Raw genomic sequence first — 22,992 nt, forward strand, 5'->3', positions numbered from 1 at the left:
CATATTCTAGGTCACAGTGTTTAATATTTGTTTAAATCTTTAAATGATTTGTTCTGTATAACCAAAAGGTCCAGGGTAACGATATTTTGCCAGATGCATGCTGGGTTGGAAGACTTTAAACTCTGTTCAACCTAATGTCCTTGTTGGACATTCAATATCATGTTTAAACCTTTTAATAGGCTCTTAGGAATCAAACACTGATATTTTGCCTGTAACTATATTTTAGTCGGCTTTTAAGATTACAAGTGTGAGATTAATACCAGGTGAGCGATTCAGGCCCATTGGGCCACTTGTTTTTAAATTTGCTAGAATTTAACAGCAGTTTATAGCTTCACTGAAATTAAAATGACTTATAGTCCATTGAAATATACTTAACCTCAGTACTCTTTTAGAGTTACAGGTGTGAGATTCATATACCATGAGATCATGAGTGAAATGGACCTGTTGGGCCACTTGACTTTATTTACATCAGGATATGAAAAAATCTTATTTCCAAAATGTATAAATACCCATTTATACAGTTTGTAAATCATATTTTTTGACAATATAAAACAAGTATAATTGCCATCAATGCTTAATACACTATTAATGTATTGCCAGCTTGTGTGTGAAAGTGTCAGTAATGGAGCTGCTTCCATCCTCCAACACCAGGCTGGTGATGGGGTAGCCATGTTGGTAGCCATCCACTTGACATATCACCAGAATATCAGCAGGCTCCGCAACTTCTCCAGCCTCAACCGAGTGTGGCCAGAGTGTAGTGAGACCATTACAGATTTTCAGAAAAGCAGCCCTAACTTCTTCCTCTGCTCTGATGAAGAAATGGTAAATGATGTGTATCTTTTAGATACCAATTAGATTTTCAGGATAGCAGTTGATTTTTTCCTTAGCTTTTGTAAAGAAATTATGAATGCTGGTAGGTTTTTCTTAAGCATTAAAGATTTCTACAAAATTGTTGAAACTTTGATCACTTTTATTATTGTTATCATTTGAGTTTCATAGTACCTGACTGTGAGTAGATCCTGAATCAGATAAACTTGAATTGGCTACTTGAGACCTTGATATCTTTATTGAAATTTAGATGATTTTGACCTTGTACAAACCTGTTCTATTTCTCAGACCCTAGATGTAATGGGCTTACGTCTACTACTTGAGAAATTGGAGCCTGAGAAAGAGACACTGAACAAAGTAGCAAGTCGTGCGGAGTGGTTAAAGAGAGTACGACACTACCGGCCAGTCGTGGAGAGATTGCTCGATATGGTTCGTCCTGGATATGACCCAAAGATGGCTCAGTGTGGTCCCCGCTGTGTCAAGGGCATTGGGGATGCAAGGTCAGGTTATTCATATACATTTATGTAAATTTAATGGAGATAATTGTTCTTAATCGTATTTACAAATTAGTTTCTTTTGATTTTTATATCCCACTCAACAAAGTTGGGGGGGAGGGGTGTATACTCGAATCATCCAGTCCGTCTGTCTGTCATCTGCAAAATCTTGTCCAGGCAACTCCTCCTAAACTTGTGCACCGATTTCAAAGAAACTTTACAGATATCATAACTACCTTTTGATGTTGTTCAACCAGGTATTATTAGCTCACCTGATCCAAAGGACTAAGGTGAGCTTATGCCATCCCGTGGTGTCTGTCATCCATCCATCCATTCGTCTGTGACATTCTTACTTCAACAATTTTGCATCAAGGTTTTACTTTTAACAACTTCTTTATTATAACCAGGGTGATGATATTTGGCCAGTAGCATGTTAGGTTGAAGTGCCACCAAGTTTTTTTTCAAATGAATGACTTTCACCCATATTCAAGGTCACAGGGGGGGTCAATTGTCTTAAATAACCAAAAGGACCAGGATGATTATGTTTGGTCAGTAGCATGCATGGATGAAGTGCTATCAAGTTTGTTCAAATGAATGACCTTCATCCATATTCAAGGTCAAAAGGAGGTCAAGTATGTTTAAATCTTTAAACGACTTCTACTAGATAACCAATAGGTCCAGGGTGATGATATTTAGCCAGAAGCATGCTGGAATGAAGGGCTTCTGCCAAGTTCTTCAAATGAATGACCTTCATTTATTAGCTCACCTGGTCCGAAGGACCAGGATGAGCTTATGCCATACTGTGGCATCCGTCGTCCGTCCGTCGTCCGTCCGTCAACAATTTCTTTAAACGACTTCTTCTTAACCACTGATTGGAATTTAACTAAAGCATTCCTAGGTAGTGGGAATTCAAAATTGTACAAATGGTGGGGCTGAGGGGCGGGGCAAAAAGGGGGCAATTTGGCTATATTGCTTTAAGCGACTTTTTCTCTGGAACTAAGAGATGGATATCAACCATATTTGACTGGAAGCATCCCTAGGTGTTGGAGATTCAAAATTGTACAAATGGTTGGGCTGACCCCCCAGGGGGCTGAGGGGCGCGGCCAAAAGGGGACAATTTGGCTATATTGCTACAAACGACCTCTTCTGTAGAACTTTGCACTGGATATCAATCATATTTAATCAAAAGCATTCATGGGAGGCAGGGATTCAAAATTGTACAAATGGTATGGCTGACCCCCAGGTGGCTGAGGGGTGGGGCAAAAAGGGGGCAATTTGGCTATATTGCTTTAAGCGACTTTTTCTCTGGAACTAAGAGATGGATATCAACCATATTTGACTGGAAGCATCCCTAGGTGGTGGAGATTCAAAATTGTACAAATGGTTGGGCTGACCCCCCAGGGGGCTGAGGGGCGCGGCCAAAAGGGGACAATTTGGCTATATTGCTACAAACGACCTCTTCTGTAGAACTTTGCACTGGATATCAATCATATTTAATCAAAAGCATTCATGGGAGGCAGGGATTCAAAATTGTACAAATGGTGGGGCTGATCCCCCGGGCTAAGGGGTTGGGCCAAAAAAAGTTTATTACTTGGAAATTGTTGAGATCCCCACCATATAACCATATACAATTGCTGAGTATAAAGAGAAGAATGCACATTTGCTTCCAGGATGGCCCTAGGGTCTGGCCCCAATCTTGGAGACATAGTCCCTAGGCCATAACTTTAAAACGGTTGAGATCTCCACCCCAAAACTATATATACAAATGCTGGGCATAAAGAGACAAATGCAGTCATGATATTAGAATTGATCCTGGGGTCTGGCCACAACCCTAGGGACCTAGTTTCTGAGTCACAGCTTGGAAACAGTTGAGATCCCCACCCCATAACCATACATAAAATTGAAAATTGAAACATCTAATACAAATATACCACAAGGATTGGCCTTTGGGTCTGGCATATTCCCTTGGATCTCATTTGGAGAATGTTTTGCCATGATTGCTTAGATATCCAGGTGAACGATACAGGCCCTCTGGGCCTCTTGTACATGTATTCATGGTCATAGGGGTCAATCGTCTTAAAAAAACTTTTACCAACTTCTTCTGAATAACCAAAGGACAAGGATGTACAAATGAATGACCTTTGCCAATATTCAAGGTCACAGGGGTCAAATATTTTGAAATTTTTGACGACTTCTTCTAGATATCCAAAAGGTCAAGGGTTTGGCTAGCACAGTTGTGGGAACGCACAACGTTACACGATGCGCGGTTTGCGCGCAGGGTGCTCACGGTGTGCGAACGATTAAACATAATCCTAATTGATTTGATGAGCAATTAATATATATAGTGTTCTTCATTCCGTAGTAGGGCTCCAAATTTTTTTTCATTCAACCATTTCTACCAAATCGCACATTTGTGTGGAGAGAAGCACACAACGGGGCGAACGATTGTTAAATCGCAAAGATCGCACAGTTGTGTGCACCATGTGTGCACCATGTGTGGATGATGTACGGACGGTGTGTGCACCATGTGTGGATGATGTACGGACGGTGTGTGCACCATGTGTGGATGATGTACGGACGGTGTGTGCACCATGTGTGGATGATGTACGGACGGTGTGTGCACCATGTGTGGATGATGTACGGACGGTGTGTGCACCATGTGTGGATGATGTACGGACGGTGTGTGCACCATGTGTGGATGATGTACGGACGGTGTGTGCACCATGTGTGGATGATGTACGGACGGTGTGTGCACCATGTGTGGATGATGTACGGACGGTGTGTGCACCATGTGTGGATGATGTACGGACGGTGTGTGCACCATGTGTGGATGATGTACGGACGGTGTGTGCACCATGTGTGGATGATGTACGGACGGTGTGTGCACCATGTGTGGATGATGTACGGACGGTGTGTGCACCATGTGTGGATGATGTACGGACGGTGTGTGCACCATGTGTGGATGATGTACGGACGGTGTGTGCACCATGTGTGGATGATGTACGGACGGTGTGTGCACCATGTGTGGATGATGTACGGACGGTGTGTGCACCATGTGTGGATGATGTACGGACGGTGTGTGCACGATGTGTGCATGATGTACGGACGGTGTGTGCACCATGTGTGGATGATGTACGGACGGTGTGTGCACCATGTGTGGATGATGTACGGACGGTGTGTGCACGATGTATGCGCGATGTGCGGACGCTATTTTTGGTGTGTTGTAAGTTCCCACAACTTAACATGCAGGCTTAAAGAGCTACCAAGTGTGTTCAAATTAATGGCCTTCACTCATATTCAAGATCACAGGGGTCAAATATCTCAAAAATTTAAACGACCTCTCCTAAATATAAAATGACTAGGATAATGATATCAAGCCAGTATGTTCAAACTAATTACCTTGAATTATATTCAAGGTCACAGGGGTCAATATATTAAAAAATCTTTACACGACTACTGAATACCGTAAATTTGCGCGTATAGTGCACACTTTTAGGTAAATATTGTCATGTCAAAAAGGGGGTGCGCACTATACGCAGGAACAAGTCATTCTTGGGTTATCATTCTCGAGGAAATCAAAGCTACTATTGGTCATAAATGTAAAAACATATAACAGTTATAGTACATGTACTTGCGATTTACACGTACAGTAGACTTATAAATCCGCAGGGCTTGCATTAACGATCGCCAAGTCACCAAATGGTGACACTTTTTCAGATTTGGCGACCAAAAATTAAGTTTGGCGATATTCTTTGGTGACACAATTTTTACCTACTCTAAATTGATTAAAATCGGTAATCTGTGGTCATGACTGCTGATTTGGCGACAAACACTAGCGGGGCACAGGTAACATTTTTACAGGTAAGTTGACCGAAGGGCATAACCACCGACGCCTTCTGAGCCCAGACAATAAGCTAGGTAGGATTGCCATGCTTCAGTGAAATTTATTTACACTTCTCAACACCACAGTTAATACAAATTACAATGCCGTAATTAGCTAACACTATATCGGTGATTACAGATTAGCAATAGCTCTACTGCAATTTAATTGAAATTATTTGCAGTCGCCATCAAGGGACTGTGTTGTTTTCACTCCTCAACATGTGGCATGAAGCCCTACTGCACTGTTAGAACTGCAGACTAATTTGACCGTAAAGGGATTATAAAAAATATGTTGATACTAGAAGCGTGGACATTCAATACATCCCCTTCAAATCTACTTGAAGGGAAAAAATAAAAGCAGAATACACTATTTTTATGTGCTTCATTTTAAAATATTGAAATAATTCACCAGGTTATCGATCCCGTGTTTACGTAGTGTTAGACACGAGATCAACATGAAAGTGAGAAAGTGACTATAGGTTTGCACTCCTTAGGACGTCCTTCCTTCTGTCCCAGAAGTTTGTCCGGGACACATCTTCTGTACTATTCTACCAGGAGTAACCAGATTTGGTGTACAAGGACAAGCTTGGATGACGAAGTGCAGAGTGCAAGAAGTAGGTCACTATGTCCTCACTGTGACCTACACTTTGACCTTTGACCTTAACTTTTGAAGAAGTTTGTCCGGGGCATATCTTCCATACTATTTCACCAGGAGTAACCAGATTTGGGGTACAAGGACATCCTTGGATGATGGAAGTGCAGAGTGCAAGAAGTAGGTCACTATATGTCCTCACTGTGACCTATACTTGACCTTTGACCTCACCTTTGAAAAGAAAAGTTTGTCCGGGACATATCTTCTAGAAATCATTACCGGTGGGGGACTATGGATTACCTTGAAATACTTTGCCTTGTTGAATATGGCTTGATCACTCCATAGGTCAAGCATGTGGGATTGGGATATCATGGGCCGTGCACATTTCTTTTTCAAATTATTGACAGCCTTTTTTTTTGCAGGTTAAAGTGGACAGCTGTTCTGGTTGTTAAGCTGTTCATAGAACATGTCTGCTCAATGCTTGGCAGTAACCAATTTACCATCAACAGAATCATGCCTTTATGGGCTGTAAGTACTATTAGGAGTGTCATGTAATTATTCCAAAAGTTGATATTATAGAAATTTTCCAGTTTTTTGCTCTGACATATTTTGGTTGGTAAGTTCATGATAGCTACCTAAGGGAAATGCTATTGCAGAAAAAGTGTTTTATCTTTTAACTTGTAGATGCCATCAGCCATGTTTCAAACTGTGTCAGGACAAAAAAAGATTCTAGATATGTTTCAGATTGTTTGTTTCCTTTCTTAGTAGATCACTGTTTGAATATGCTCAGGTAATGTATTGTCAATGGTTGAATAATGAGAATGATATACAACATTTGATACAGCGCCCTATCTAGCTAGAATAAGCCACTCTAAAGCACTTTACAGATATACAATTTATACCATCAAAACAATTAGCATATACATTAATCAATACAACTTTTGAGGCATTCGCCGCAGGAGCTGCCTTATCAGGCGCTAACTGCTCGTCCTATGCCACCTGGCTAATATCGCCCTATGTGTGTATGTCTGCGGGTGTGCTGGAGGACCGTGCTTCCATTGGTATCATTTATAGTGCCATCTCACTTGAATGCTACAGCTCATATACCGCAATATCCACCCCAAACCATTTCATACTCCACCTGGGTTGTTGGAGTTGAACAAATTAAGACTGGAATGTAGACAAAAATATTTAGACATTGCTTTTTCTTTCAAATGTGTCTGCAGTCTTGTTGACAGTTTTGATTGCCTCATTTCAATTTTAACCTCACCTGGTTCAAACATGTTCGAGCCATATACACAATTGCAGGGCATGATTATAGACATAAAACAATCATGCTATCAGAATTAGCACTGGGGACTGGCCTCTCCTCTTAGAATTTAGTTCTGAAACGGAAATGGTTGACCACCTTATGACCATACATTTACATTTCCACTGCAAGTTTCTCTATGAGCATTACCATAAGAAATTGTGTTCATGGGGTTATGAATCCAATTCAATCAGCGTCATTTAAAAACTTCTCTTCCTTCCTCGAAAAACATGAGACAACTGCTAGAAACAAACATTTTGATGACGTTAGCTAAAGGCTGTTCCAGGAATCTTTTTTGCACTGACGACATAAACACTTCAATGTCGGACAGCAAAATATTGAACAGCATTCTTTTCAATGTTCATTCCGTCATGAAATTGAAAAAATATGCTGTTCAGTCCTTATATTAATACAGTACTTATGTTCCTCTTGGAACCAGGTGATTGGTCATAATTAAGGAAACCATTCAGATCATTGCCCAATAACCATATACAGTAAAACCCCACTTCTTCAAACAGTTTGTTTGTTCCCGACCGAGTTTGTACATATTCTTTGTAAAGTAACCCCGGATTAGTCAAACCGTTTTTCCTTGAATACCCCTTACTGTTGTCCCAGACTCTTCATGGTCATAGAATTATCCTATCTATTCGTCGAACAGGTTAATCAAGATGACAGCATACAAATGCACCTGTTCGACGAATAGATAGGATAATTCTTTGACCATGAAGAGTCGGGGACAACTTTTTTGTTCGAGGAATACGGGGTATTCAAGGAAAAACGTTTCTTCTATCATCTACTATATGCGATATTTGCAGTGCTTGCACTGTCTGTTTCCCACCTGAAAAAAAAAATGACGAACTTTTGATCTGGACCCTACGAGTTCGAGTTAGTGGGGTTTTACTGTATGTGCTTGACATAGACAGACATTTACTGTCATGCTACCGAAGTCTTATTTGAAACATTACTTTTAATGCCCCTGTTAATGTCCACATGAGCAATATAAGACCTCTGAACCTTTTGTTTATCAAACATAAGGACAAAAACATTATTTTTAATTAATGGCATGGGAGTTGATGAACATGAGGGACAATTGCAACAGTGTTTCTAACATATGGGAAGATGCAATTCCATATGTCTATTAAGGTAATCTACTTATTTGTATGATTTTAAAATTTCTTTACAACTTCGGGAAAAAAGATGCTCTCTTTAGATAATCTGACATTATTAGCTAACCAGCTCGAAGGACAAGTATATAAGCATATAGTGTACATGAAACAATCTAGCTACATTTTATTTCATTAAACAACTTCTTCTAAATAACCAATAGTCCTGGAGTTAAGATTATTTAGCTATAGTAACATGCTTGGTTGAAGGGCTATCAAGTTTATTCAAATAAATGACCGTAATTATATGTGTGGAAGGTGTTATACATCAATCCCATAGATTCCAACTATGTGCAGAATGGAAAGCCACTTACCTAGAATAGGTAGACCATATCAAAGAGATAGGTGATTTATAACTTAAATGTTGTGAATGATCCGTTGATATTTTTCCTTTATTATAGATGATGAATAACGGTGCAGGTGCAGATATGAAAACTCTTGATTCACTTGAAAAGGTTGAAAAGTTTTTGAAGATGTGTAACAAAACAGCTGTGTCACACTACTTTCACATAAAGTAAGTATCAGAATGGAAAAATAGGACCAAAAGTGTTACAGCCATGTCAGCAATGCATTGAGTCTGTAATGTCAACATTGCATTGAGCCTGTAATGTCAACAATGCATTGAGTCTGTAATGTCAACATTGCATTGAGCCTGTAATGTCAACAATGCATTGAGTCTGTAATGTCAACATTGCATTGAGCCTGTAATGTCAACAATGCATTGAGTCTGTAATGTCAACATTGCATTGAGCCTGTAATGTCAACAATGCATTGAGTCTGTAATGTCAACATTGCATTGAGCCTGTAATGTCAACAATGCATTGAGTCTGTAATGTCAACATTGCATTGAGCCTGTAATGTCAACAATGCATTGAGTCTGTAATGTCAACATTGCATTGAGCCTGTAATGTCAACAATGCATTGAGTCTGTAATGTCAACATTGCATTGAGCCTGTAATGTCAACAATGCATTGAGTCTGTAATGTCAACAATGCATTGAGCCTGTAATGTCAACAATGCATTGAGCCTGTAATGTCAACATTGCATTGAGTCTGTAATGTCAACAATGCATTGAATCTGTAATGTCAACATTGCATTGAGTCTGTAATGTCAACAATGCATTGAGCCTGTAATGTCAACAAGAAAAATAGAACCATTCACCCCCTTGACCTGAGATGGAGAATCTTAACCCTCGGGCAAAGATTGTTGGACGACTCTGCAAGCCTTGTGTTTAGAAAATTAAGAATCTTTGTCCTCGGGTTGAGATTCTCCTATCTCAGCCCCAAGAAAGATTTTATTGTTCTCATACATATGTGTGTTCAAAGTTATCTCATATACTATTATGTCGAAATTTCACGGTCTCATAGGAGCAGCATCTTTAATGGCCTTTCACAATCACAGCAGTAAGTTAGGACTTTACGATGAAAACAATGGCACACTGTTTTGGCATGCATATGGTTGCTGCCAGGAAAATCATTACTTACACAAAATAATTTAGACTTGTACATTTGTTGAAAAGACATGATGGAGCAATATTCTTTCAAATGTGTATTTTGAAGATCAAAGAACCCAACTCTAAGGGTTGTGAATTTATGAATAAAACCTTACGCAAAGAGAAAGGTATTATTCCAAGCCCTAACCCATCTGAAGACAATTTCTTTGTCTTTCTCACAAACATATGGAAGAATTCATAATATCTTTCAAAATCTTTTTTAGCAAAAACGCCACTTGTAGACACTGTGAGAAACAGCTTGAAGGACCACCAATTGTCCTGCCCTGTGAAGACAAAATCTGCTCAAAGTGTTATAATGACATCATAATTACCAAGGAACTGAAATGTCCTGTTTGTCAGAAGGAAATACCAGATGACTTTAGTCCCGAAATGGAACACCATAAAACGTAAGTTTTCCTTAACAATGAAACAATTATTTTATAAGATTATCTATTGATGTCTTTGTATAAATGGCACTGATCTGAACCTGATGTTATAAAATGGCTTTGTAAAATGTGATCCAATGTAAAATGACGTAAGCCATATACTTATAATACACTCATCAAGTGACATTTGTGTCTATAAACAGACCAAAAACTTATAACTACATACCAAACAGTTAATTGGATCACTAACTGAGGATCAGTTAATGACTACCTGTTTTCAGGTTAAGGACAAGTAAACCATGGTGCAGCGTCTGTCTTCCATCTTGACCTTGACCCCTTTTCAAAGTCATAGGATTAAAATGTGCTAAAATCTTTAAAAAATCTTCTGAGTAACAAAGAAGCACAGGGTTATGATATATGTTGCCAGTAACATGCTAGGATGAAGGGCTAAAGTGTATCGAACAAATTTGTAAAAATGAATGACATTGATCACTATCAAATCACAGAGGTCAAATGTATTAAAAGCTTTGTTTGTTTGTGTGTTTATGTCCTATAAAAAGCTACGGTCATTTAAGGACATGCCAGGTTTTGGTGGTGGAGAAAAACCAGTTAGGAGCCTTAACCACTCGACCACCATTGCCCTTCATTATCTATACATTAAAGAATGGTTATTAACAAATTCCAAGGGACCTACTTAATCATTTTGTTATCAAGGAAGTTCATATTAAGTGTAAAGCAAATTTTTATTGTTATTTAAAAAAAAAAATGCTTTATGAAAATATGTATAAAACAATTTTAATTTATCTTAATATGCACACAATGCTCACAGCATATGAAAAAGGCTGTTATTGCTTGTTGTAACTTGTCACAACAGAGAGGCTGGTACTAACCACGGTCTCCAATAGAGCTTCGAGAAAACAATTAGAGCGACTCCTTTATTATTAGCACGCACCCTAGCAACACTGATTACCAAATTTACTTCCTCTCCCTCACCCTCCTCCTCACTGTTAGAAACATTGAATAATACACAACCTCAATATCGGACATCACCATCGTATTACTAACATCACAGTAAATATTGACAAAATTCAGCCATGGTGACCCCAAACTCAGCAGCCTATCAACACTAAGATTGTCATCCAAAACATAATTCACGGTACAAAGCACATAAAGTTATATTGGATAAACAACCCGAAACCGTTATATTGTCTACGAAAAAAACAACGCACTGTGTTCAGTAGTCATACAAAGCATAAGTAGTTGACAGCTGCCTGTCGGGGGCATCTCCGTGAACATGGTTGAGATCACCAGTCTGGTGTGTCTTCCGATTTCGGAAATTGGGTTTGTACTACAGTGTTAAACGAGCACTGAATTTCACCTGGGGGAACCAATGATTTGCTTCGTAATAGACAATAATTCGCAAATTCACAGTATGATCATATATTTACATGGAAGGAAAAGGGAGATGAGCTGGGGAGTCAGAATCAGTTTGAATACCCATAAAGTGGCAATAAACGTGTTCGTACTAAACATGTTTTAATGTATGCAACTTTTTCAGAATAAACAAGAAGCTTTAGGGTTCAAATATTTTGCTGTTTAGTTTGATTTGATGACTTACGTTTACCCACTTTCAAGGTAACAGGGACCCTAATGTGTTTAAAGTTTTAACTACTTCTTCTGAACAACCAAAAGATATATAGGGTCACAATATTCAGTCTATAGCATTCTGTGATAAAATACTATCCACTTTCTTCAAATTAATGACCTTGACCTTCTTTCAATGTTACTCCGGGGGTCAAATTTGTTGAAACTATTAAACGCAAGCAGAAGGCCTAGAAATTATACTAAAAATATACTAAAACTATACGTTTTTCTAAAGTTAAAATATCTGTAGATTTCATTCAATGTAAAATGTATCAACATTTACTCATTTCAATCACTCAGAGGCACTGTATTAAACCAGAACAAATTTTAGGTAGGGATTACAATCGTAGGAAACACTTGTAAGCTTTCGTGCTTGCCTTCGGGCAGGGACTTCCGACCGCCGGTCACTGATCCGTCAGTGATCCCGGCTTTCCAGGTGGTGCTGTCATCAGGGTCAGTCTTGGTGCCGGGCCTGTTCTTTCCGGTTCAGTTCCTGGGGTGACTACAGATTTTCTTTCGGGATTGTCCGTGTCTACCAGGATTATTGATAAGCAGCTCACTAATCCCGGCACCAATACTGCTCTGGCTCGCCCTCCAGGGCCGTTACTCAGATCCTGACCCGGTCCTATTAGGTCCGGGCCGGAGTTTCCTTTTACTGGGAACCTGGGGGGTTTCCCCCCAGGTGTTGTGTTTGCTGGACAGGGGGCCGGTTTCAGGCTCCTGTTTTCTATAGGCTTAGTATATATTGGTGCCCGTAGTATAGTGACTATAGTGACGTGATATAGTGACGTGCAACTCACTAATCTCGACACCAATGCTGGTCTGGCCTTCCCTCCCGGTCAGTTACCCAGACCCGGTCCTATTAGGTCTGGCCCGGAGTTTCATTCGGCTGGTGTTGGGTTTGCTAGATAGGGGGCCAGTTTCCGGACACCGTTTTCCCCTGGCTTAGGGTATACGGGTGCAACCATCCCTGGGCCACTCTAACCAGCCTGCGGATGGTTTTGGGTTGCGGCAGCATCCCGACAGTTATGGGTTTAGCCGGGTTTCCAACTTGAGGGAGTGGCGGTCCACCTTCGCCCTTTGGGCAAGGTGGCCAGCCCCAGTCTCAGGCATGCCAGGTTGGTCAATTCTGGGGTCACTCCCATCCCGCGGGAACTTTCCCTTATCCCCCGGGATATGGGTTTAATTTCAACTCCATGGCATTTCCTTCGTGGAATCCTTGCGGTTTGGTCTCTCCCAAGGGTAGGGGTTTGGCTACTAAGCCTAAACCTACAGCCATGGTCGTTAGATGCACTGCACCTAAACGCCATTATGTGGAGCGTTCTCTTGAGTTGGCCCCTCTGGCTGGCCCTTTTCTTCCAGCTGAGACTTCTGTTCTTGATAGTGTGGAGGCTATGGACATTGAGGGCACGGGTGTGGCAAAGGACAATGATGTTGTTCACCTGGTTGCTCGTATATAGACGCGGATCTTTCAGAGTCGTCTGATGACGGTCCTCAGGAGGGCTCGCCCTCTGAGGAGGACGTCAAGGAGGATGGTGACCCTGAGGCTGCTGAAGTTGAGGCCCGCTATGTGTTGTCCGGTATGCAGGGCCTGAGGGCCGACGTTTCCTAGATTCTTGGGGAGGAGGTTTGCCCACCACCTTCAACGTCATCTGTCCCCGAGTCCACCGCCTTTTTGGGTTCCTTAGTGGCTCCTCGAGTGTCCGCTCAGTCGGACCGCTCTCTGCCAGAAGGCACTATCGTGTCTTCAGCTCTGGCCACCGCCCAGTCTTTGGGTTTTAGAGAAGAACTCTTCTTCAAGGTCCTTGGTATGCTGGGTTTCAGCTTAGTGTTGGCGACTTGTCAGAAGTGCACGCCACTGCATGACTATGCCACACATGATGGGCTGCTTGCCCCTCAACCAGCTAAGCTGGAATCGAGGGAACTGATAGCATGGCCCGGCAAATCAGTTGACCAGGTGGTGTTCGGCCCCAAGGAACACCACAAGATGGAGAGACTGCTGCGTCTCTTCATCCAAATTCTTCCTTATATAGACTACCTGATGGTGTGTCTATATAGGGTATCCAATTTGCCTGAGGGTCGGATTACCAGGACAGAGCAGGCTGACATCCAGGACAAAGTGACCTCTGCCCTGAACGGGGCATTGAGAGCGCTGGCAGCTTTACAGGTGTCATCGCTCGTCAATGTCTTGTTGGCTAGGTGGTTTTCAGTTTTGAAAAACTGACCAGTTAATGAACCATACCGCTCTAGTCTGTTGACTGCTCCCTTCTTAGGGTCCACTCTTTTTGGAGGGGCCCTTCCTTCTGTTCAGAAAGGATTTGAAGGAGGACTCGGTTGCCTCTGCACTTCTGGTGAAGAGGATTCAAGCTGAGAAGGCCAGTACCTCGCAGGGGACAGCACCTCCTAAGAATAAGGCTAAACCTTCGGCTTTGCAGTCTTCTGCACAGCCCAAGTATGAGCCCTCCTTCAAGGGCAACAAAGGGAAGGGTAAGAAAGGTAAGAACCCTCCATATAGTAAGAAGAAGGGTTCCTGACTCTCTTCTTCCCTCCTTGGTCGTGTCAGATGACGGGTTTGTCCTGGGAGAATGCAGTCCTCCCGGCTCATTCTAGGTCCTTCTCCCGCAGGATTAGGCTTCGGGTCAGCAGACGGTTCTCTTGCCTGGCAAGGTCTCGATCTGCCTCAACCAGATCTTCCTGTTTGGGGGCCATCTTTCCGCTTTCCTCCCAGAGTCTAAGGAAATTTCAGAAGATGCATGGGCCTTGTCTGTGGTCAAGAAGGGGTTAGGCATTCCACTAGTGCAGGATCCGCCCTTAGCGTCAGAGCCAATCTTTTTTCCTCCACCTGGGGATCTGGAAAAGGCTCTGGCGCTCCAGGAGGAAGTAAGGACCATGCTTACCAAGGGCACGGTCAAGGAGGTTCCTATGTCGGAATGTACTCCCAGTTTCTACTCCAGATTGTTTCTGGTTCGGAAGAAGTCAGGGGCGTGGTGTCCCATCATATATCAATGAGCCTTCAACATGCAGGTAGATTCTCCTCACTTCAAGATGGAGACTCTTCGGGGCATTATCGTGAGAGATGGAATGTGGGCAACTTCAGTAGATCTGAAGGACGCCTACTTCCACATCCCCATCAAGAAGTTGGCACGGAAGTATGCCTCCGTTTTACGTGCAACGGAAAGGTCTTCCAGGTCCCGGCCATGCTGTTCGGGCTCATAATAGGCCCTTCTCAAAGGTCCTCCTTTCAGGGGGTCATGTCTGCTGCTTTCTGGCGCTGACAGACTGCCTTCAGGGATTTTTTTTATCTCCGATCCTTAGCTTCTCATTCCGATGGATTGTATTCCCTTGGACCGGTGGTGGTTGGACAGTCTGTGGCTGTGCCTCCACAGTAATTCAGTGATTTTTAACTAGTAGGCTATCAGGCACCTCGGGGGTACGCCTGCTTGTTGCACGGGGAGGTATTCCATTTCTTAATTACTTTCGGGGCGTTTTTTGGGGGGTTCCTTGAACCTTTCTCTACCTTGAGCATATCTCGAGTTTGTTCTGTCAGCCTGGTCTGCCTGGATTCTAAGCCTCCACTACAGTAAGACAAATTTGCATACTTAATTTATGGTAATTATTTTTGAAATGAAATTGAGGTTTTTGAAGTAAAACCAATTTTCATGATCTAATACTTCCCATAACTTTATGGAGTCCCACCCTGTATTCCTCCCCTTGCCTCCTCATCACGGCTGCCTTTAGGCTCCATAAAAGGGGTTTGAGGATGGGAGATCACTCTGTGGCTCTGTCGTCGAGATATGGGTAACGTAACGGTAGGGAGATCAGGATATTTGAATCTTTTGTTTTTGGGCTACAAAGATGGGTCTAGGCATTGTTTATGCATACTAAAGTTATGGTAAGTATTACATCATGAAAATTGGTTTTACTTTAAGTTATTGCCCCTGATAAACATGTGCTATTCAGAGTCAGCACCATAAATATTCTCATTTCACTTACTTAACACACAAATTAAGCACACACTCAGCAATTTCATATTATACACACACATTTATTACACATATACCACTCACATAGTTTTGAAAAGAAATCTTGGTACCTCTGTTTCTGTAATTTTTTGGGTATCTTAATTAAATAATTATTTTGAGTAAATTTTAATTTTAATAATTTGACACACTTGATATTCACACAAAACTCCAATTCTACACAAAGCATGAGTCATAAAAGGTTATCAGATACCCATCTTAACTGATCAGCTATCAATTATACAGACTTACAGATAGGGGAGATGTTATGCCATAAACAACTAATTGTCTGAGTAAACACACAACAGAAATATACATTAAATCAATGAACAAGATGTTGGTCAATGTATACATTATAACAGGAAAATAGAAATATATAACTAACTGACAAAATGGAATTTAAGCCAAAATTCCTATAGGTGACATATACACATAAAGAAACTCACATGTGCAACTTTCATAATAGCTTGTTCTGTGGTGCTGAGGGGCTGCTTGCTATTCATAGTCTTGTTGTGCTTAGTATAACAGTTATGAAGATCGAGACAATGCAATCTATGATAAAAACATAAAAAATAAAAAAATCGTAAGACTCAACAAAAAAATCTTTCAAATTAATACCAGGTGAGCAATACTGGCCCATTGGGCCTCTTCGTACTTCTTATCTTATTTCGGATAAGTTGTCTGGCACTGTAATGTAATTTAGTTAACTGAAGTAATAGAAAGAACACCAGGCTGTAGAGTTGGTTGCTCTTTTAGCCTGTTTTACATATTCAAAATTACAGTGAGGAGAACAAGAAGTACTTTGAGTACAAGAAGAGGATCAACAGTTTCTTCATGGAGGTCGTATCCCAACTGTGTTTTGCTGACGACACACCTCCATCTGATGACATAGTGCAGAAACTTCTCAGTTACATCACAAGGTCAACTGACAAGGGCAAGGTCGTTACCAAGGAGATGACAATATTTGATGACAGTATTGACCCTACACCTGTCCTCAGATCATTTCTGCTGCAGCTTCTCCTGAGGACAAGGTATACTTACATCCAATTAATCACAGAGCATCCAACAAGATAAGAAAATCATCTTTGAATTCTATAAACTAATCAAATGAAAACCTTTACATGGATTTTTGTAAGTAACATAAATACTATGATTGAAGTGATCTGATTCTACCGAGTCTGAGTCTATAACTGGTGCCTCTGTTACTTTTACTGTTTATTTAAATCATAGGACTATACTTGTCTCAGGTAAATTTGTCTCAGTACCTGATACAATTGCTGTCTCTATAACTACTACTGTTAACTTTCAGTGGAAACCAAGTGAATGACTATCTATCTCAATACCTGGTACAGGCAAAACAGTTTGTGAAGGAGAAGGAACATGAAGAGCAGTCTCAGCTCACAGAACTCTATCTCCTGATCCTCCAATGTGTTGAGGTACTTATACCCCCTGCAAACAAGGTTTGGAGGGATATATAGGAATCCTGTTCATCCGTCCATGGGTTTGTCCCCCCTATCTATGTGTCTGGTAGCATTTCCTGGCTATAGCTCAAAAAGCATTCGAAATAACTGTGTGAAGCTTTGTATGCATCATTCACTGTAGTCTTGAGTGCTTTTGGTATGACAGAGTTTTCAGCGTTGATATTTTTCCTGTTACCATGGAAACAAATATCTGGAAATTCACAATTCATTGTTTCTGGTGCATATCTCTAAAACCATACAAGGTCACTTCACAAAACGTTTTCTTTACACAAATTTAGTTGTGTAGTAATATTTTATACATTTAGGATGTTTTCATTTTTCATATCATTTTCTCTGTTTTACAATAGAAACAAATGGCCAAAAAAAGCAAATATATCAAAATCCCTTCAAGAGAACTTTTTTAACTATTGCTTAATATTCATTCAAACCTAGTAGTCTTGTTGTGCCTTTAATTAGCTATCAGTAAGATTTTGTTTCAGATAAAATCCTGTTACCACAGAAACAGATACTTAAAAAAAAAAAAAAAATGCCTTTTCTTTGGCATATGTCAAGACCCATTCAGGATAACTTAATAGAACTTTCAATTCGTCAAGGTGCTAGACCTGAAACAATGATGTTTCCCTTTAAGTATCCCCCGCTTTTCTTAATTTGGGCCTATCGGTCTGTCACGTTACAGTTTCCATGCAATAGCTATACGATAATAATGGTCTGATTTCAACAAATTTGGTGTGCACATACATATTAACATGTTTAAGACTAAGTTTGCTCGTCAATGTAATCCTTGCGTATTTACACATAATTAATTACAATTGCGATAAGTGTGCTAATAATGATCCTATTTCAACAAAATGTGGTGTGCACATCTTTACTGTTCAAGTCTCAAGATAAAAATATCAACTATAAAGTGTCACAAATGATCTAACCTAAGGAGAGTTTCACATTATTTATGATAGATTGTCATTGCTTAGTTTTTTTAATGTCACCCAAGCGACACCAAACCCAAACCATGATTTAATGGGATTAACAAGTGTAATCTGATTTACAGGTTGATATGTGTTTATTACACGGCTACAAGTGTGAAAAATATAATAAAAGATATGAATTCAAACACAAAGTTAAATCCATGTAATGTATAGGTTTTGACTGAATCACAGAATTAATTAAAATGGAGAAAATTTAGCACTTCCACACATGGATCCCAGCATGTCGTAGGCAGCTGTGGTGTAATTAGTAAAGCGAACTATTCAAGCCCCTTAACATTGCATATCGTATAAAATGTTTATTTGAGCAAAGTTTTTACAATTTCAGAATGTTAATTGATGTACTAAGCTGGTTATCTTTGTTCAAACCTTTTTCATTTAAAAATATCAAGTACAGTTTAGATCCATTTCTCTTCTCGTGTTTCACGGCATCTGATTGGTTAATAAAAAATATGCAATGACACTCCAACCAATGAAACTTGTTTTACAAAATTTAAAAGTTCATCACTCGGTTCAGTATATACCTCATTCATGTTTTCAGTACTCAAAGAAAAGGTTGTTAAACTTCAAACTTGATGCGCATGATAGCTGGTACTTAACAAAGATGTTTAATTATTTAAAAATCAAAGCATAAAAAGATTCAGATAAAAATGTAACAACATTACATGCTTCACACATTAATTTGAAGCAGAATATAGGCTAGCAGCTGATGACAACTACAGGACAGTCTAAGTCTATCTGATCAGAATGTAGGATAGCAGCTGATGACAACTACAGGTCAGTCTAAGTCTATCTGATCAGAATGTAGGCTAGCAGCTTATGACAACTACGTATACAGGCTAAGTCTATCTGATCAGAATATAGGCTAGCAGCTGATGACAACTACAGGTCAGTCTAAGTCTATCTGATCATGCAGAATATAGGCTAGCGGCTGATGACAACTACAGGTCAGTCTAAGTCTATCTGATCAGAATATAGACTAGCAGCTGATGACAACTACAGGTCAGTCTAAGTCTATCTGATCACGTATGATTATATTAAGGCACTGCTGGAATTCAGGAAGTGTTTTAGCTGCATATTACAATAAAATAGACTATTTATAGACGATTATTTCACTGTAAATAAAGGAAAAGCTGTGTCTGTCAGTACTAATATCTTTACTAGACAATCTTCTTTGTAAAACAATACCACTTAGACATTAAAATATGGTCACTTCAAGATTTTTTGACAACAATGTCTTATATACCATGTTTTCCTCTTACAAGTAGGAAGAGATATTTATAGATTATCACACCGTATTTTCAAGTGTTTGACATGAGAACAATTTTCTCATCACGAGCACGTGGATAAAATCGAGAGGCCACTGCAGGTGGACTTGAGATTTTATCTACGTGTGAGCGATGAAAAAATTGTTCGAACAACAAACACTGAAAATACCGTATGATAAACTATTTATCATCTATATACTACTACCTTATTTATTCCTCCATTTAAAAAAGTCAACTAAACACCATGATTTCCTAATGATTTATAAGCTCAATGGTCAACGATCGCAATTCCTCGGTCTGTGACAAATGTATATATATATATGCAAATAGAAGGTTTGCGTGGAGGAATACAATGAATCTAGAAACTATGCCGAAAAAATATTTTTTAAACAATCCTATTGTCATTGGATTTTCCATATGCACATTTACGCTTGAAATGGTGTTATTATCCTCACACTATTTTTTCGTAACTTTATATTGATTTGTTTATGACGGATTATATTCTTACGTGGATTACTTTTGTTTGGATATCACTTCCGGTTTAAGACGTCACCTGGCGCAAGCAGACCTTCTTTTTTGAGAAAATACGTTCCCAAATAATTGGAAACGGGTAAATCCGTTCTCAAGTTGTTCTCAAGTCTTTCTCAACTTCTTCTGGGGTATTCTCATGCTAACAACCCATGATTATGAATTTATCATGCTACCGGTAGGTGGTATAAATTAGTATATAGATGATAATAAACAAAATCTCTTGTATAACATTTTGGGCTTCGTGTCTTGCATTATTTATCCATATCATTACTTAGGTATCTGAAGCTTCCTGCTAATCAATTAGGTAGGAATCTACATTACTAGGTCCTTTTACATACATCAATCTTTAATGCCTTGGCAAATTTCGTTCGAAACCACTAAATTTGCCTTGGTAGTTCTGTAGTTTTTGTTTGCCACACCTCCATTATTCTGTCCCCCTGCCCTCCACTCTTGGGAAACTTGGGATTGTGTTTCACATTTCCTTTGGCGGGTCATCTGAATGGCAACATGTATGTCTTTGTTGTAGGATGTATACCACCAGGATGTTTCCAGAAGTGCGACACCAGAGAAAGACGAAGTACAAATGGCTACAAAACAACTGAAAAATGCTCTTAATTTTATAGCACTAGAGGAACTAAATATAGAAAAGCTCTATGCTCTGGCAGAGACACGGTTTGCTCTGTGTGTGGTAGCAAAATATGTACAGAAAATCTTTGTGGACAAATCTGTTGAGATGACTAAACCGTTGAGACAGATGATTGATACAGCAGCTAAACTGTGTGAAGAATGTGACTCCAAATGGCCATGGTAAGTATACATCACATTGGGTAGCAGTATACAGTAGAGGGTTGTGGCCATGGTAAGTATACATCACATTGGGTAGCAGTATACAGTAGAGGGTTGTGGCCATGGTAAATAGACATCACATTGGGTAGCAGTATACAGTAGAGGGTTGTGGCCATGGTAAATAGACATCACATTGGGTAGCAGTATACAGTAGAGGGTTGTGGCCATGGTAAATAGACATCACATTGGGTAGCAGTATACAGTAGAGGGTTGTGGCCATGGTAAATAGACATCACATTGGGTAGCAGTATACAGTAGAGGGTTGTGGCCATGGTAAATAGACATCACATTGGGTAGCAGTATACAGTAGAGGGTTGTGGCCATGGTAAATAGACATCACATTGGGTAGCAGTATACAGTAGAGGGTTGTGGCCATGGTAAATAGACATCACATTGGGTAGCAGTATACAGTAGAGGGTTGTGGCCATGGTAAATAGACATCACATTGGGTAGCAGTATACAGTAGAGGGTTGTGGCCATGGTAAATAGACATCACATTGGGTAGCAGTATACAGTAGAGGGTTGTGGCCATGGTAAATAGACATCACATTGGGTAGCAGTATACAGTAGAGGGTTGTGGCCATGGTAAATAGACATCACATTGGGTAGCAGTATACAGTAGAGGGTTGTGGCCATGGTAAATAGACATCACATTGGGTAGCAGTATACAGTAGAGGGTTGTGGCCATGGTAAATAGACATCACATTGGGTAGCAGTATACAGTAGAGGGTTGTGGCCATGGTAAATAGACATCACATTGGGTAGCAGTATACAGTAGAGGGTTGTGGCCATGGTAAATAGACATCACATTGGGTAGCAGTATACAGTAGAGGGTTGTGGCCATGGTAAATAGACATCACATTGGGTAGCAGTATACAGTAGAGGGTTGTGGCCATGGTAAATAGACATCACATTGGGTAGCAGTATACAGTAGAGGGTTGTGGCCATGGTAAATAGACATCACATTGGGTAGCAGTATACAGTAGAGGGTTGTGGCCATGGTAAATAGACATCACATTGGGTAGCAGTATACAGTAGAGGGTTGTGGCCATGGTAAATAGACATCACATTGGGTAGCAGTATACAGTAGAGGGTTGTGGCCATGGTAAATAGACATCACATTGGGTAGCAGTATACAGTAGAGGGTTGTGGCCATGGTAAATAGACATCACATTGGGTAGCAGTATACAGTAGAGGGTTGTGGCCATGGTAAATAGACATCACATTGGGTAGCAGTATACAGTAGAGGGTTGTGGCCATGGTAAATAGACATCACATTGGGTAGCAGTATACAGTAGAGGGTTGTGGCCATGGTAAATATACATCACATTGGGTAGCAGTATACAGTAGAGGGTTGTGGCCATGGTAAATAGACATCACATTGTCCTTTCTAGAGGATCATTATGTATCTGAACCAATTAAATGATCATATCTAACTTCATACACATGTGTATTTTTCACAACACAACTAGACCGGATGGGTCATTTGGCATTTTATTAGCCCACCAGGTGGGATGATGGTGGGCTATTCAAATCACCCCGCATCAGTGGTCCATCATGCCATCTGTCATTCCGTTCGTTATTCTGTCAGTCCTTAAACAATTCTTGTTAGCGTTTTCTCAGAAAGTGCTGAAGGGATCTTTTCAAATTTCACATGAAGATTCCCCATGGTCCCTAGTTATGCATATCAAATTTTGGACTGATCGCAATACCAAGATGGCCAACATGCAGGCAGCCATCTTGAATATGAGAGTTAATTAAAGTTTGTTGGTGCTATTTCTCAGAAAGTTCTGGAGGGATCTTTCTTGAATTTCATATGAAGGTTCCTCATGGTCCCTTCTTATGTATATCAAATTTTAGGACTGAAAAGAAAACCATGATAGCCAACAGGCAGCCATATTAGATTTGAGAGTTAAAGTTTGTTAGCACTGTTTCTCGAAATAAATTTGTGAGGGACCTTTCTAAAATTTCATATGGAGAATTGTTTTTCATAATGAATTTTGGGATTGTTGCAAAGTTTCAGGCACTGACACAATTACACTGTTAAAAACTTAAGTTAATGCAAGTAAAGGGAGGT

The 22,992-nt window shown here is 40.2% G+C and overlaps 1 protein-coding gene across 6 annotated transcripts in view; it reads left to right on the forward strand.

The window, feature by feature from the left end:
- Positions 1-22,992, forward strand: part of LOC110456924 (E3 ubiquitin-protein ligase rnf213-alpha-like) — a 298,096-nt gene that overhangs the window by 197,758 nt on the left and 77,346 nt on the right. For all 6 annotated transcript variants that reach the window (XM_021507988.1, XM_021507990.1, XM_021507991.1 and 3 more), the window contains 8 exons: positions 601-822; positions 1,117-1,328; positions 6,219-6,324; positions 8,670-8,782; positions 9,985-10,167; positions 16,592-16,840; positions 17,119-17,245; positions 20,596-20,876. In XM_021507988.1, coding sequence (XP_021363663.1) covers positions 601-822; positions 1,117-1,328; positions 6,219-6,324; positions 8,670-8,782; positions 9,985-10,167; positions 16,592-16,840; positions 17,119-17,245; positions 20,596-20,876 — 1,493 coding nt within the window. The remainder of the gene's footprint in view (positions 1-600; positions 823-1,116; positions 1,329-6,218; positions 6,325-8,669; positions 8,783-9,984; positions 10,168-16,591; positions 16,841-17,118; positions 17,246-20,595; positions 20,877-22,992) is intronic.

This window comes from Mizuhopecten yessoensis, unplaced genomic scaffold (genome assembly GCF_002113885.1).
Source record: "Mizuhopecten yessoensis strain PY_sf001 unplaced genomic scaffold, ASM211388v2 scaffold8949, whole genome shotgun sequence".
Taxonomy (NCBI): domain Eukaryota; kingdom Metazoa; phylum Mollusca; class Bivalvia; order Pectinida; family Pectinidae; genus Mizuhopecten; species Mizuhopecten yessoensis.